This window comes from Passer montanus, unplaced genomic scaffold (assembly GCF_014805655.1).
Source record: "Passer montanus isolate IOZ18808 unplaced genomic scaffold, ASM1480565v1 scaffold18, whole genome shotgun sequence".
NCBI lineage: Eukaryota > Metazoa > Chordata > Aves > Passeriformes > Passeridae > Passer > Passer montanus.
This window is the reverse complement of record NW_024365381.1, coordinates 5,968,167-5,985,229: the sequence shown is the minus strand read 5'-3', so window position 1 is coordinate 5,985,229 and position 17,063 is coordinate 5,968,167. Positions and strand designations below refer to the sequence as shown.

General features: G+C 33.0%; 1 protein-coding gene across 8 annotated transcripts in view; it reads right to left on the bottom strand.

The window, feature by feature from the left end:
- Positions 1-17,063, bottom strand: part of RYR3 (ryanodine receptor 3) — a 193,441-nt gene that overhangs the window by 29,608 nt on the left and 146,770 nt on the right. For 6 of the 8 annotated variants that reach the window (XM_039705015.1, XM_039705018.1, XM_039705016.1 and 3 more), the window contains 8 exons: positions 16,903-16,995; positions 12,128-12,142; positions 8,975-9,145; positions 8,463-8,522; positions 7,171-7,302; positions 6,258-6,370; positions 2,221-2,317; positions 519-628 (listed from right to left, as the gene is read on the bottom strand). In XM_039705015.1, coding sequence (XP_039560949.1) covers positions 519-628; positions 2,221-2,317; positions 6,258-6,370; positions 7,171-7,302; positions 8,463-8,522; positions 8,975-9,145; positions 12,128-12,142; positions 16,903-16,995 — 791 coding nt within the window. The remainder of the gene's footprint in view (positions 1-518; positions 629-2,220; positions 2,318-6,257; positions 6,371-7,170; positions 7,303-8,462; positions 8,523-8,974; positions 9,146-12,127; positions 12,143-16,902; positions 16,996-17,063) is intronic. The other 2 variants (XM_039705022.1, XM_039705021.1) reach the window with 1 other exon arrangement.

Below are 17,063 nucleotides of genomic sequence, written 5' to 3'. Positions count from 1 at the left end.
TCAGATGGCAAGATTTTATTAGTCATACTGAAAAAGTATATGAAACTCTGGAATAGTCATAAAAATCTAATTCAAATCAATAATCTAAAGTCAAAGCAGAAGCTGGCAATGAGATTCATAAACATCAACAGAACCTTTTCTGACTTACTGAGTGAAATGTAATGAATACCAAAACCAAGAACACACATCTATTAATTACCAGGAGAGACCAGGGCAAGGTAGTCTGATTGAACCTGCAGTTCCTGTAGAATTTGTGTTTCCATGCGAAGTCATGCTCAAACATTTCTGCACTTGGTATTTACCAAGCTTTTAAAATGTCAAAAATAGTCAATATATATCTCAATGTAAAGGTTATATTGAGTTAAATACATGAAAACTCTAGTGAAACTAAGAGGGAAAAAGGTATTCACCATGTACAATAATGAACTACACTTATGTTAAACCACTTTGGTAATGTTACTAAAAATTCAGCTACTGTGTGCTTTCACTCAGTGGGCTTTTCCACACAGCTCTTTTACCTTCTTTCTGTAAGAGCACTGCGACTAAAATAGAGGATAATCTGATGAAGTGGGTCAGGATGGTTTTTCTCAGTCTCTTCTTCTTCCTCTTCATCCTTTTTTGGAGATGTCTGTCTCAAGATTTAGAATATAAAGTTAAGCTTCATAAGTAAGAAGAAAATTCAGTAATTAAACTTAGGAAAGGATTTCAGTAATTTTATTCTATCCAATTTGTATTAACTGCCCATATTAATCTTATTCAGGAGATTACAGCATAACCTGCAACATTATGTGCCTGTATGATTCAGAAGAGATAAGAGTATATGGTTTTATTAATTGTTTTTGTAACTTTAGAATTTTCTCATTTGCAAGGTATTGAGAATGAGACAGGGAAGTCTTGGGGAAGCCTTATTCAAGAGTAATCATGCATCTCCAGTTGACCCGAATTGAAAGGAAGTTCTAGTTCAATTATTTTGTAGTAGATACTGGAATAATTTTTAATAACATCATCAGATACATCCTATTCAGACTAGCATTAGCTACACTCTTTTCATATATAATTTCTAAGTAACCTTGGTTCCATTAATGCTAATTATTGTAAACTTCAAACATTTTTTGGCAGTTAAAAATATAACATAGTTAGAACTGGCCAAAGATCAGATTATTACCCTTACCTTACTTGTGTTATCACATCTTGTACAGTTACTAGTTATTGCAGATTTCTTGTAATTATAGTGATTATTGTAATTACAGAAGTTCAATTTTCTTCTCTAGGAAATCCGAAAGAATTGCAGGCTCTGCTTTGATTAATGGCCTCATTCTTTCCTTTAGCAAGAAGCAACAAAGTCAAACAGAGACTGACCATGTAATTGGCCAGAGCATGGGAAGAATGTCCCTAGCCATGGCAGGGGGGTTGGAACTAGGTGATCTCTATGGTCCCTTCCATCCCAAAGCATTCCATGTCTCTACAATATCAGGTATAATGGCTCTTCAAAAAGCACAGCATGACTGTTTCTGTTAACACTGAAGCACTTCCTGATGCATCTGCATATGATCCATGGAGCTGTATATTAACTTTCATGGAGTTTAGAGACGGTGGAGATCAGCCCCTTGGAGGTATTTTTGACAAGCTAACTACATAGAGGGAAGAGAAAGAGCAGTAGCCATTCTGAACCGATGTTCACTACCAAATCCTGACTTTTACCAATTCCTTTTATCAAGTACACAGGTAAGCTTCATTTTTCCTGAATATGGCTGCATTTATTTACTTGTCCTTATGATGCATCAAAAAGGAAACAGCAAAAATAATTTGTATCAAAGTTGAAAATGTTAAAATTAATTATGCATAAAAAAATCTTAAAAGGAAAAAGGATCAATAATATCAAGCTTTAAAAACACCCCAGAAAATAATATATACAAACATAGGAATTACCATAATGACAAAAACAGTCTGACTGTTCATCTAATCCATTTCTCTTCCCATGGATGAGTATCACATAGCTCATCTGAAGGCACAGATTGCCTTAATGCACTTCAGTGTGCATCAAAGGACAATGTCTTTTTGACCACAGCAGAAAATGACCTTATGCTCTGAAGCATAAGGATTATTATTTTTTAAGTTTATGCATACAGTACACAAAAATTAAATATATTTTATAATAGATACATAGAATACACACTGAAGTGGGCATTGAAACATATGCCCAGTTATGTCAGTACTTACAGCCAAATCCTGAACTAGTTTCTCCTCAAATGAATATTCCTCTGTTTCTATCCAAAAGTTCTGATAGCCATTGAGGAAGAGGTTAATAGAACGGTGCCTGGGGGGGTTGTGAAAGTGAGATCAAGAGGGGTAACGGAACAGAGTATAACAGCTCAGATGGTTAATGGTTAGTAAGGATACATATTTGTACAATTCTGATCCTCTGATTGGTCAGTGAAATAAAATGCAAAACATAACTAACATTCAGTGACAAACCTGCAGGTAACTTTTGAACATTCTTACTGTTTTTATACACATATGTATACATTACTTTTTATTTTGAAGGCTAAGAGAGGCCTAAAATACATTATACATGAAACTGCAAGATACCTTAATGCAAGCATGAGAAAAACACACACTTGAACAGACTGAGAATGAGTGAGTGGGGTATACATCTACAAGGTGTAAATCCAAATTACTATATTTAGAACATCAAGACAGCAGACACTGGCCATCAACACCAAAATAACTATCAACTGCTTTTCAGCATAGTATCTACAGATAGTCATTGCCTTCTTCCACAGAAAGAAGCCTAACCTCAGCTTCTTGTCTTCCAGTTCCAAATCAGGGCAGTCTTACCATGTCCTCAAAGAAGTTGCATTAGTAATATAAAAAACCTGCTCTAAAATGACCAATTTTAGAAAACTCTAAGTCATATTAATTGCTACTGTATACTATTCATTGATTTAACTTTTAACAAAAAATACAAGTCATGGCAATAAGACTACACATAATAACGACAAAATAATTCCATCTTCACATTATTTTGGGGGAAAATTTTTTTCTGAGCTGCACTACATGAGGTTAGAAAGGCTCTTCCATGCAGCCTTTTCTTTTGCTTTTATCAGTTGCCACCAAAAAAAGCTATAAAAATGCACCGTGTATACACCTTTTAAATACAATGTGGACACGAAGCAGTGTTTTATAACGGAATGGCTGTTGAGTCAACACTTTAGGCTCACTTGCTGACACTGGTGCTGTTTATTATCAAATTTCAAAAACTGACCAATCAGAATCCCCTCTGAAAATTGTACAAATTCATGTTTTTATGATAATATCAAATCATGGCTGGGAAGGAAGAAGTGGGCGCATAAGCAAGAGGCTCTCCACAAGTTACATTACCGTTAACTTGAGTATAAGCCTGTCATACTGAGTTTTTTCATGTACTTTTTCCAGCCAAACACGTTGAAAGGTGCTCAGGAAGAAATTGCTAATTTTGTGTCTGAAGAAAAGCATATAGGTTTTCATTGAAGAAAGGCACAAGTTAAATTCAATAAAGTAGTCAGAAAGAATGTATCGTAAACCGTGCTTGAAAAATTGCCATGTACAACTTTGCTGTATCTATGTGCATAAACAGATGACAGACATTAAGACAAAGTTTTTTCAAATTAATTTCCTTAAAACATCAAACATAGACACATTTCAGAGAAAACACTTATCACATAACACACTTTTTCAAAGCCATGTACATTCAACAAACACAGAACATGAATTAGTACTTCCTAACTTAACTGATGTTTAATTCATTGGAAAATATTTTTTTAAAAAATATAGCTATTTGTTTTGTATGTACAGGTACTTTTCATCAAAGGGAGTTCTTGCAATATTTGTGGTAGAAGTTAAAGTAATTTTTCAGTGATTTAACAAACACTTTCATATCAATAGATATGTTCATTTCTGAAATATCTCACTGAAATTCCTAAAAACTGATAGACATTAGAGTGAGTTTTCCAGAAAATTATCTTAAACCCTGAGATTAAAATTAAATTATACTGAGAGCCAAATATCTGGAAAATTTTCAAAATAGTAACCTTTTTATTTACTGAAGATTTTTCTAGGATAAATGAAAGGTTAATACCATAATATTTGTTTACTTTAAATTAATTGATTCTAACATCAAAGTAAGAACTAACACTCCCAATACAAAGCTGCAACTAAAGTGAAGAAATAGACAAGATAAAGAGCTGCATTTTAAACTCTGGATCAAAGAGATTTAAATAGTTCCTAGAACAAATCATACCCCACTTGAAATAATCTCCCTAGGGTTCAGGCATGTCTGAGCAACACTGTCAATTTAGATGATGGAGATTGTTATAATAGTGTGATAGCCTTATTTTCCTGTCAGGATCCTGTGATTTATCTAGGCAAAAAGTGACTACCAGCTAGTGAACTTTAAAACTTTGGTTTGAACCTGTCAATTGAGCAATATACCCAGAAGTTTCCTCATGGCAGCAGGGTCAGGATAAATGACCTTTAAAGGCCCATTCCAACCCAAACTTTTCCACAACTTTAGGACTTTAAGTTTAAACAGTGTTTTCACTCTTGTTTGTTTTGAGAGAACACAATTAACTGACAAAAAATAGTTTTGAGGGAGTTCATTTTTAGCAGCTACAAAATGAAATAGCTGGGTAGATTTGTCTCATATTCATATTCAAATTAGGAGTAAACTGCTCCACAAAATCTATCATAAAATTTGAGAAGACAAAGCTCAATAAAAGTTTTTAACACAAAAATATTTTAAAAAAGTTACAGACAATGTAAGTGTTCCATTTCAATATGGTATTATTGAATATTTTATTGAAAATTAAAAAGTCAAGAATTTTAAGATTCATAACCCACTTTGCCTCTTGGCAAAAGGGTTATGAATTCCATCAACCTCAAATATAAAAATTAAAAGTGGGTGCTCTGTAAGGCAAAAAAAGGAGGAGCCCTTTTAACTTTTGGGTTGTCATGCATTTATTCTAAACATTTTAAGAATTTACAAAAACAGAATATGGTTGTTAAAAAAAAAACTTGCTCACAAAAAGGTTGTACTGAAATGGTATTTCTTCATACCACGTCCTCTTGTTTTGCCAAACACAGTTCTTGAAGATGGAAGGATTGATACTGGCTGGTTTTTTATGTTGTATTTAATCCTCTCCATTTTTTGGTTCTTTAAAGATGGCCTAGTGGTAGCATAATAACTTGGAGAAGTTACTATAGTCTAGAACTACTAATTTCCATCTACAAAGGAAGGCTGTGAAGGTTGTGTGCTTTTTGTGGTATAAACTGGCTTTTTATTTGTCCTGTGCAAATGTAATATTCCTCCAGTGTGTTAGTGGCACAGCTACAGACCTTTAGCTAAAGACCTTTACACCAAATGTGTAAATTTGCTTTAATAAAAACATTTAAAAATCCAACACAACCCTATGGTTAAATACTTTGCCAAAAATCTTTGAATAATAATATTAAACACAAAAAGTGAAAAATTGCAGAAGGAGAGAAGCAAAGCTAATTAAACGCATGCTTAACTTCTATCTGAATAAAACTCAGATTTTTTGAGAAGAAACAGAATAAAGGAAGTTACTCCAGTGACATATTGTTCTGCTTATTATTCTGCTTAAAGCAGTAGATGGATCCAGGCACAGGATGCACTTTATTTTGGACTTTGTGGTATCTACATTCAACTGGAATTAGAAGCAGAGCAACATAGAAGTCTAAAATACCATTCTGCACTGCTCTGCCCCAATAGTCACTTTAATTCATATAACACTCTGATGTAGTAGCTGAAGATTGGCCCAGACAAGCTACAGAGCATGAAGTGTTCATGCAAGAGGAGAGGAAGAGCCATACAAAATTAAAAAAAAAAAAGAAAAAAAAAAAGGAAAAAAAATAAAATCACAGGAGAATAAAGAGTAAAAAGAACAACAAATCAAAGACAAAAAAATGGACAGAAACAGCAACATCTAAATGGTTTTCACAGATAAGTTGAGGATCTATACAGAATAACTGACAAAAATGAAACATGTAATTCTTATGATGTTTTCCCACTCAGTTATTTGCCATGAGATGACTATTTCCTGCTGTGAGGAATTAGCTGATGACTAATCAATTCTTATCTCTTAAAATTACATACACCTAACAATCAACAAACACATAGGTAAACAGACAAGCAGTATTTGGACTCAGTAAACAATGCAAATAAAAGTTATGAAGAAATAAACCTTCCAGCCACTTACCTTGGCAGGTTATATAATGGTGCCATTCTGAAACATGCAACAACAGCCCTTTTGCGTTGTTTTGACAGGAGTTTGTGCCAAACAGCTTTTTTTGATCTCAGTGGTTGTTCAACCTATGGGAAAATATCTTCTAGTATATGCAATGGAAAATTTTCAACTTTCCTCAAAAAAATTTCTATACAGCTAGGGGTTAGCTAGTTAGCGAATGCTCTGCATCATCTGAAAAAAAAATGTTCTTTTGGATCTTTATTTTTTTATTAATAAAGAAAAATACTGGGGACCTTCCATATAGAAATGTCTCAGTTTATTCAGACAAGAATATTTAAGATGTTAGAATACCTCGTGTGTGGGACTACTTGGTATATTTCAAAAGTTGTTATTTTGTCTGTTTCTAACAATGCATATTCAGCTCATGTGAACGTATTTCTGGGCTGTGTCAGGGATTAAATTTATGTAGGAAGAGCACAAATGCCTTTATTTTAATTGCATCAATTGGATGAACAGGCAAGCAACTCAAAAGTTGCTACAGCATCCTATGATGCAGAAATAGGAGACAGGCTAAACTCAGTATATTAAAAATAACTGCACAAGCAAATACCTCTTCCTAAAATCAAAATGGTTTTCAGCTACAGCATGGAGATAATTTGTGTGCTGTACTTCATATGACTGTTCATGCAGTTTTGTAGAAATATATCCTGAGTTTTCCCTGCAGCTAAATGGAGGCACTTCAACAGATTACATTGAAAATTTTCATATGTGCACATCTGTATGTGCATGGGCATGTACACATGTACTACACCCTAAGTTTTAGCTGGACACTTTAATGATGACAGTCACTGTACCTGAAATAATCTCTGCAAGGAAAAATCTCTGTTTTCAAAAATAAACACAGTATAGACATGTGGCTTTTTACCTGCTCCAGATGATACAGAGCAGCTGATATCCTCTGCACACGTTCCACATTTTTCTCAGGGTCAGTAGGTCCATCATTCTTTAAAATGTCTTTGTAGAGATTTAGCTGCCATTTCACAGCTGGATCATCAGACTGAAACACAACATATTTCATTTGTAAGCTGCTGAATGAAGTCACTGAATTTGACCGACACCACTTCTACTGCCATAGTATAAATAAAGAAGCTTATAAATACTCCCAGTTTCTGATCCTTTCAGACCAAATTAACATCTGCTAGGTGCTCAAAAAATGGCATTGATGCTTTATATTATTGGGCAATTGAATTCAATTCTTAAACAAGGTTCTGTATTTTTATTTCAAGAAACCAAATAAAGTACCTTACAACTTATTTATTCCTCTTAACTCCATTAAAAATAAGGAAGCAGATTTAGTACTGGGATTGAGTTTAATTTGCCTTTGTATTGAGAGTGGAAAGCTGTTTTTTGGAGTCTGGAAAAGACAGCTGGAATTTCAGTAGGTGAAGAGCTAGACCCAAAGTTTTTGGTTTTTTTTTTTGGTTGTTTTTTTTTTGGTGTTTGTTTTTTTGGTTTTTTTTTTTTTTCCTTGCAAGACAGAAATAGGAAAACCACATTAAAGTAGTTCTTGTGTTCACTTTAATGTATGCAAACACAAATTGATAGCAAATAGACAGTCAACTTCCATGACAGATAAGCAAGTTACTTATTGTGTTCGAACACTGTAGTCAATGATCTGAATTATTTTTAATTTACAGATGGATGAGGACTCCATATTGATATTACTTTTGACACTGTATTCAGCATATGAATTGTAGGAATATAAATGTACTTGCAAAACTGACAAGTACTAAAATGATGCATGCTTTTTGTATTTTATTATAGACACTTTAAAATGCATATATTTTTAGAAATACCTAATTTAATCATTATTGAAAGCTAGATTCAAGCAGAAAAGCTGAAATAGTAGACTTTCAATTTTATTTTCTTCTTGGATCAAGTTGATTCTAAGTAATTAGAGCCTTAAGACTACCAGTCTCTCAATTCTTTACACTTGTCCCATTCCACATCTTCCAGAAACTTGACTATGCTAAACAAAGCTACAAATAAGGCATTTATTGCAATGAAATATCAGGAAGAATAATTTTTAAATGGAAACCTTTCTAATAGCTTTTTGGATTTTTTAAAAATGTATCACAAAAAACAAAAAAAAACTGTTGCACCTTCTGTGTTTTGAAAGTGCACATCGGCATTGATAAGACAATTTTTTTCTATTACCTTTTCCTGCAAGTGTAAGTTGTTGCGTAGGTGTTCTTTGACTTCCTCATCTGTGTCCCTCTGTAGAAAGGTAGAAGTATTTTTCAGTTCAGATTATGAGTCATTTCACAAGAACCTTTACAACATAGAAGAGCTTATATTTCAATATGGAAATTTAACCTCTTTTGCTTTCAAGGTCTGTAAGATACCAGAAGGGGCAAAGGCTTTCTTTAACCATAAGACAAGGGTTAAACTTTAAAGGGAATTAAAGCTAACTAATTGTAGTTCAGTATTTGGTGCAAAAGAACATGAATATATAAAACTGCGCATGGTATGTAAATGGAAAGTAAGAGGCAAAGGATGGCACCTCTATATACATATTTTTTTTAAAGCACAATAATTAGCAGCTATAATTGCTTACAGTACATACAGATATTTAGTAATATTGATTGCTTAGATTTCTATGCTTCAAAATTCATTGAAGGAAGTTCTGCTTATTTTTGCATTAAAAGCTATTAAAAGCACACACTTACATGGCTGTATCTGGTCTTAGCCAAAGAGATGAGCTCTTGGTCTCCAGGGGTGCACATATTCAAACCAATAGGAAGCATCTTTTTAAGTGCAGCCACAATCAAGGATGTTTGTATGGAGTACAAATCCCCTCTACGCTTTGATTTCTTCCTCTCTTGATCTTGTCCTCCAGACTATAAGTTAAAAAAAATTAAAAAGTGGGAAAAGAAAAGAAAAAAAAAGAAAAATTACTTTAATTTTCTGATCTCATACTTCTCCAACACACTCCTCCCCTTATGGTCCAAGGAAACTATGTTCCTGATGTAATACAAGTAATTGAAAAATGTCACACTAGAGAAAGAGTGTATAGGCTTGGTCAGGAAAGGGTGTACTTGGTGTGCACCAGTGCAGAAAATGCAGTAACAGTAATGCTGTAGTAGGAGTCACACACTTTTGTGTGCATTCATACTTATGGTTTTGATAGTACTTTCTGGATCTTACCTTTCAAATCAGAAACAACCCTAAAATTAAAAGCTGAATCATTTTCAGGGGACACTATTATTTGTCCAGTGTTACAGAGACAAATTTAGGATGTTTACATTTTTGTGAGAGATTTGTATAAAGATAGTTATCCAGGGTCTGAATGAATGAATATTGCCTAACTTGTCTCATCTGAAAAAACAGTGTTATTTAAAAGGCTTTGATTCAATTTTATAAAATGCCAATGAATTAGTGCCTCTGGGAAAGTGCTGCCCTTTGGCTTTGGATAATATTTATAAATTTGGGACAAAAAATTTAAAATTTTGTATCTTTGAATATCATCATTAATAGGAAATGGAAAACAAAATAGACGGAAGTAAACAGCACAACAGAATAACATCTGCCCTATCTTCTTATGACAGACAGTGTACAACATATTTCACATCCAGCTTTTTCTTTATGAGACAGAGAACCAAAATCTTTCAAACAGACCCATATATTTAATGAACACACAGTAAACAGCAACAACAAACAGCCCAGTTCTGAATTCTGTACCTAGATTAAACTCCTACTATACTCAAATGGAGTTTTGCTTTAGATAAGATTTCAGGACTAGGCCTCCAGTCTTGTACACCACTACAAAATTACAAATGCTTTCATTTAACCCTCCACATCCTTTCCCTTCTGTCAACTGGGATTTACAAACTACTGTTCTTATAATGGATTGTGTAGTTCCACATAAGGATACAGCAGAATCCATTGCAATTCGTTATTTCCCAATTAATGCCTCACTATCATCACAGTAATCACTGGAAGAGAAAAGGCAGCCGTACATATTCTATTTGGTGATAAATTTTGGCAAATTCTGTCTTCTAGATGGGGAATCTCTATGTACATAGCTGTGTTAAATATTTTGCAAGTGTGAGGGAACACGCAATGGATGTGGCTTCCTTTCTTAAGGAACTAACAATTGCAGGAGAGTACTTTGCCTCAAAGCTTTGCTTTTCCAAGTGCCTTAGAAATAGTGATGTAATGGCTTTAATAATGACATTATTTGTACTCTATGTTGACAGCAGACAAACAAATCCCACAATGTATCACTGTACTCCAGTGGCGTCACTATGCATCTTAAATAAGGAATAATAAAATATGTAATAGGCATATTTTTAAAAGAAAAAAAAAGGAAGAGGACAGATACTGGTTTGTGCATCTTTTATGCCAGTGGATATTTGGCACATCCAATTTTCTTTATGTTCATATGAAATTAATAAGATTGTGAACCTGAAAACTGGAGAATTTTCAAAACATGAAAAGAGGACCCATTCTGCCTTTGCCATAAATTCTGCTGTCTGTGAATTCACTTCTCCAACTGCTAAATGTATAAATAGAGTCACAGACTGAAATCTAAATGACAATGGAATTTTGTATCTTTCAGTTGTAATATGCACGTATGCACACACAATACCTGCATTACATATGAAAAGAGCATTAAATCAGATATATTTTGCCTAAATAATTAACTATACCTCTACAGGAGGAATGATATAATTTGGTTGCCTAAAAGCATGTAATAGTCTTACTTGTCTGAGGATTTAAACACAACAATGGATATTTCTGAAAAAAAAATCCATATACCAAAACTAATTACAGGTTATTTAATAGATTATCAATAACTAAATACACAATGAAAAGGAAGAAACAGTTCATTTACACTAAAAAATCAACTAAAACTGGTTAAGATTTTAGAATTAATACTTTTTGTATTTCCATCCCTCTTTCAGCTTGACTTCTTTGAGATTGCTATGAGGGCAGTCATTATATCCTACTCTGTATACCTGGAGAAGTTTGACAATAGCAAAGCATGAAATCAGGTTATTAGTTTAACAGAGCTTCCCCCTTTTTAACTCATGTCTCCAGTTTAATTGATTAAAAGTGCTTCTCAGTGCACAGGGTAAAGGGAAAGATGAAGGGATTTATGCTCCATTTTGCTGCTTATTCTACTTCACCCACGAAGAATGCACCATAGGTCAGAAAGTACTCATCTCTTTGAGAAATTCATGTTAAAAAAAGAATATGAATGATGCAAAGGAAAGTGACTCGTAGTTCACTGAAGGAAAAGAAATCTTCAAATACATTAAATACGTAAAAGAAATAAGGGTTGTTCTAAAGCTTTGTTCACACTTTTAGTAAAGACCATTTTACTTTTGGAAAAAGGTAGGATTTGAACTGTATATCTTATTTAAACTTGTTGAATTTAATACAATCTTCTATTTCCCTACAGATGAGGTAGAGGTTATAGCACGTTTCTCCCAAATATTCTTCTTCAATATCGTAAGCCAAATACATATTTCTAATGACTCTACTTAGACATTTCTTTTACCATGTCTACTTCACTATTTTAGCAAAAAAAAAAAAAAAATAGAGTGCAGAAGCACAGCAGAGGCAGAATGTACATCTAAAGTAGTTTTTAAAAGGTAGCTTTAGTACATTTTCACATTAAGCAATATTTAGGGGTGCCAAAGGGAATTTCATCTGCTCTGGTCAAAGACTGTCACTTTAGCTGGGACAAAATTTATAGTAGGTGGAACCTGGTGCTTCACTTTGTGACGCCACTGCTATGATCAATGGAAAGAGTGCTTGGAGCCTGATCATCTCTAAATCTAAAACAAAGACACATCATGCACTTTGACCTGTACCTTTACTTGCATGGCCTGTATGAAAGAAAAATAAAAGGAAAAAAAAAAAGCATAAGTAAAATAGATGAAAGGATGATAATTTTACAAGTCACTTATAAACTTACTCAGCTTTATGAGGACAGACAGTAAAAATATATTAAGCTCATAGCTAAAATAATAAACTGTAAATGCATAACCAAATGAGATCTCAGTGAAATCAGCTTAACCTTTATTGAATGATTGACCTTCTGAATTTCTATTGCTGTTCTACCACACGCTTCCATTTGTTGCTTGCACATTTAAGGATATCCAGTAAGTTAACCTATCAATACACTGATTACTGCATCTCTTCCCAATTTTGTTAAAAGAAGAACGGTGTCTGGAACTCTGGATAATCCAGTAATGAAAAATATTCACATTTTCACAAAAATAGCTCTACCTCTTTTCCCCACCAAAATATATTTGAGAAAAAAATTTGTTTAGAAATAAAACTATCACTGGCAATGTATAGCACTTAATTTACAGATCTGTTTTCCCATTGCATAGCTAATTACTCCTTTTAAGACAGCCCGAGAGAAAACTTTAGGTTGCATCTCTCAGCAGTACCCATTATAAAAACAATATTATAAACTCAGCTATAACTCTCATACATACAGAGGATTTTCCCCATTTATTATATTAATACCATAAATATATATTCCATAGGCAACATGATATTATAAATGTGTCCAAAAATCTTAAAATAATGACAAAATAATTTATTTATGGTAAGATGAAAAGAATCCTCAGCAGGCATAGGAAAATACTGTAGAAAGCTGTTGGTTAAAAACAAGCAGAAAAAAAGACATACAAGCCCCCACTTCTGTCATTCTGCCCTAAAAGGAGCTTCATTTTATTGTGATACCTGAATAAGTTTCAAAATGATGATGCCAAGGCATTAGAAACTTTTCATAGCCTACTCAATATATATCACATAGTAAGAAAAGCAGATACAAGTAAAGAAAAGCAAAAGACTAATATTTGAATTAAGTGTTAGAACCTTAGTATCTCATAATATTTAATACCTTAGAGAAACAGCAAATTTTAATTTAAAATTTCAGTTGTGTGAAAGATGTAGATGCTGCATAGACATGGCTCAGCAGGTATATAGAGGTGTATGTATACACTAAAGGTAAGGAAATGTTAATTATATTTAATTTATTGTTGCTGACCATAAAAATAATCCACTCCTGATTTACCTCAGTATGTCCAAAGGAAATGTATTCTATGCAATTGAAATACACTCAGAGATCTAAAATTCCTGCAGAAAATACTAACATAAAATCCTCTAACTACTGTAAATCTGCAAACAATGTGTACTACATGTTACAGATGGGCACAAACAACCATGTTGTTTCAGAATAAGAACTTACATTTTTTGATGGCCTCTAACTTCTATAACAGGTTTACTCAATCTATTCTTAAGAATAGATTATAAAAATTAATGAGGGCAAGTCAAATAAAATTCCAGTAGGATATGTAAATGTTTAGCAACTGAGGATTTATTATCCAGGCACACATTCATTTAGATTCCAAAACTGACACAGAAAAATTGCCCACATACATATTACACAATTATTATGTACATGTGAGTGTATACATTCAGTCTTCTATTCCAGTTAACTGAAAACCACAATAGGACATAATTTCCTCTTAACCAAAAGGCTATTTTATCAAGACATTTATGAAGGGGTCGAAAATAACAGACTAGTGGAGTTGAATGTGTTTAAATTCTCCATTTCAACACTTCTATCACAAATCTGGTATTTCAATGTGATCTAAGTTACCAGTCTCCTCAGACTGAGAGGTCTCTAACTTACCATTCCCCTCCGAGCATTCTGCTGCCATATTTTTAGAAAAGAAAAATTAAATTCTCAGCTGTTAATACATTTATTTGAAAAACTAGTAACACAGTTAATATAGTATAATAAAAATACAATGGGTACTTAATGAAATTCTTGATTGTAATGATGAATCATTTGTCACCATGGATATTAGCTACCAATAAGTAACAAAATGCTACTCCTTCCTCCTCTGCTTTCTTTTTTCCTTCCAAATGGCATGTAAGGGTATAGAACCTTCTGTACAGGATATACTATGCCTTACGTTCTGATAGCATCCCAGTATTTTTTATCCGGAACAACACTGAGTCTCTGTCACTGTTACATAAGGCAGTCTGAGATCAGCCTGGGGCCTTACTCCTTTAGGAGACCACAAAATGTTCTGTCCCGGGCCCACTGTCAATAATCAATGTTCTTATTCAGTTTTCTATACTTTGTCATGCTTGATAAATATTGGATAAGATCCCTTCCACAAGAAATGATATGAATAAAGAGGAATAAGTGATAGAGAGGAAAGGGCTAATTATTCAGTAAACTTGATACTTTTTGAGATAAATATTAATATTAAAGCAAGAAATTATAATGTTCCTTAATGCAATGTCCTCTACTGACCAATGTCTAAGGATAGAAATAAATATCAAACCTCCAAGAAAACCTGAAATTCAGTTACTTAGAGAATTTCTCATTTCCATTAACCTGTGCAGTCTTAAAAAAAAAAAAAGCCAACAAAACAGATATAAATCTATAATTTATTTGATGTCCTGGGTTTAGACCACTTATATTTTATATTATGAAATATTAGCCATTTTCTGCTTAAAAACCATATATAGAAAACCAATACAACCCCTCTAAAAGACACTTCATATATTTCATCATGGTGTTTAAGTCATCATGAAACAAGTTTCTAAATTATCAGCTGTTCTTCAATCATGCCTGCTGTTACAGTACCATATCAATAAAATATTCAGTCATGAACAATACAGTATTTTCTTTCTTCCTTTATTAGCAATAACCATGCACAGTGTCCTGGAATGCCATAAATTGACATTAATTTGCTTACAAAAAATTATATGCTTACAAAAAAGCCCAGAATCTCTCTGTACTGTATACCCATGGAATAAAAACATATTTACACATGCATCTACACCTCTGTTACAAATATATTCATAAAATTATTCATACATAGTATCTCTGAATCCTTAAATATACACAACAGGCATTTGAAAATATAATCTCAATATCAGATTTGGGTAGTAGAGATAATTGATGTTAAGTTCCTGTGTTTTTTATCAAAATCCACTCCTGATTTACTTCAGTATATCCAAAGGGAATGTTTTCTATGCAACTGAAATACTCTCGAAGAAGAGATCTAAAATTCCTGCAGAAAATACTAACATGAAATCCTCTAACTATTGTAAATCTGCAAGTAGTACAGTAGGAGAAATACCTATTCCTTATTTTGGAAAGACTTGTCTTTTATTCCTGCCATGCCAGACTAACAAAAATATGACACTAACACTTCATATTATCCTGCTATCAGTACTGAAGTGGGGCACAGTTTAGATTAAATATACTGTTTCTAATCTATGGTGTCTAAAAATTGAAAGCACACCTGTTTTTCTTCTTGTCAGGCCAGTTATAATGTATAAATGTTACAATACCCCTAATAAATGTGTGTGCAATGATTGCCATATGATGAAAGTACAGAGCTACATATTATAGTCTGTCGTATTGTGCAACTGCTCCTCAAATAGCCTGGATGTGCTCACTATTTATCTTGTTAATAGGGATGATACAAACATTCCAATTCTATCAAACAACTTTGATAAGCGCATCTTAACAAGAAAACAGGTTAAAAATTTCCTTGTATCCAAATACAGAATTCTTTAGTAAGTTTGACTTGTTTTTCAGTGCTGGTCATAAACTAATGATGAGCAGATAATACACAATTTTCACTTGTAAAAATTCCAATGTCAGGGTTTGGCTTAGTCAGGTTTCAAAATTTAAACAATTCACAGGAAAAAAAAGAAAAAAAAAGGGTTTTAAACAGATTTTAAAACATATTTTTATGATAATTAAAAATTCAACAGTACATTTTATCTGTTTCTGTATTGTTTGAAAATGGATTTACAGTAGCTAGATTACAGGAAACCAAAATATAGTGAAATACAAAACTTCAAATACTACTTCTCTGCTACACCTTCAGAATAGGATTACTCCAAAAACATTAAAAATATGAATAAAAGAAAAGGTTTCTTCACTATATTTACCAACACTAATTTAGAATTGGACTTCATCTGGCTTTAGCTGCGTTTCCTCAGCTAAGGTCAAAGCAGCCTTTGACAATTTCTCTAATGTACAGGTAACAAGATGTACTTTGAAGCCCTCATATCAGCATCTTGTCATATTGAAAATCAGCAAAAAAATAAATGAATGTGTTAATTCATAAGAAACAAGAAAAATGGTGCACATGTAGCACCCTATATATATAAAGAGATATATGCAAATAGAGCTGTGCTTCATCAAAGCTGACAGAACAATATAGACTGAGTAGAAAAATATATATTATATAGTATAAAAATGATGAGGCAATGTTTCTTCACTTGCTTTTATAAAATAGTCTACCTTTTTCTTTCCTGAATGTTCAATAACCCATATTTATAATATAGCCCATATTGTCTTGTATGTGCAACTTTTTCAAATCAAGACTTCAAATCTTATGTCTTTGAGTACTAGCAGACATTTAGTAACTCAGTCTAAGGTACATAGACTATATTTCATCTGTCATCAAGAAGCAAAACTATTTTTCTTCTAACAGCAGAGCAGTTGCAATATGAGTAGATTTTGAGACCTTCTTTCAACATATTAAACACATGGTGTAGATTTACCTGATGCACAATTTTTTGGTTAACTTACTTTAGACATCTTGCTCTTCGTGTCTCCTGTTAAAAATGCCAAATTGTTGATTTCATTCTGAATCACAAAATTTTGTTCTTCTCTTTTAAAATTCTAAAGAAAAAAAATAAATCACCAGAAGTTTAACTCATCTGCATGTACAACATTTATGTTTAAAAATA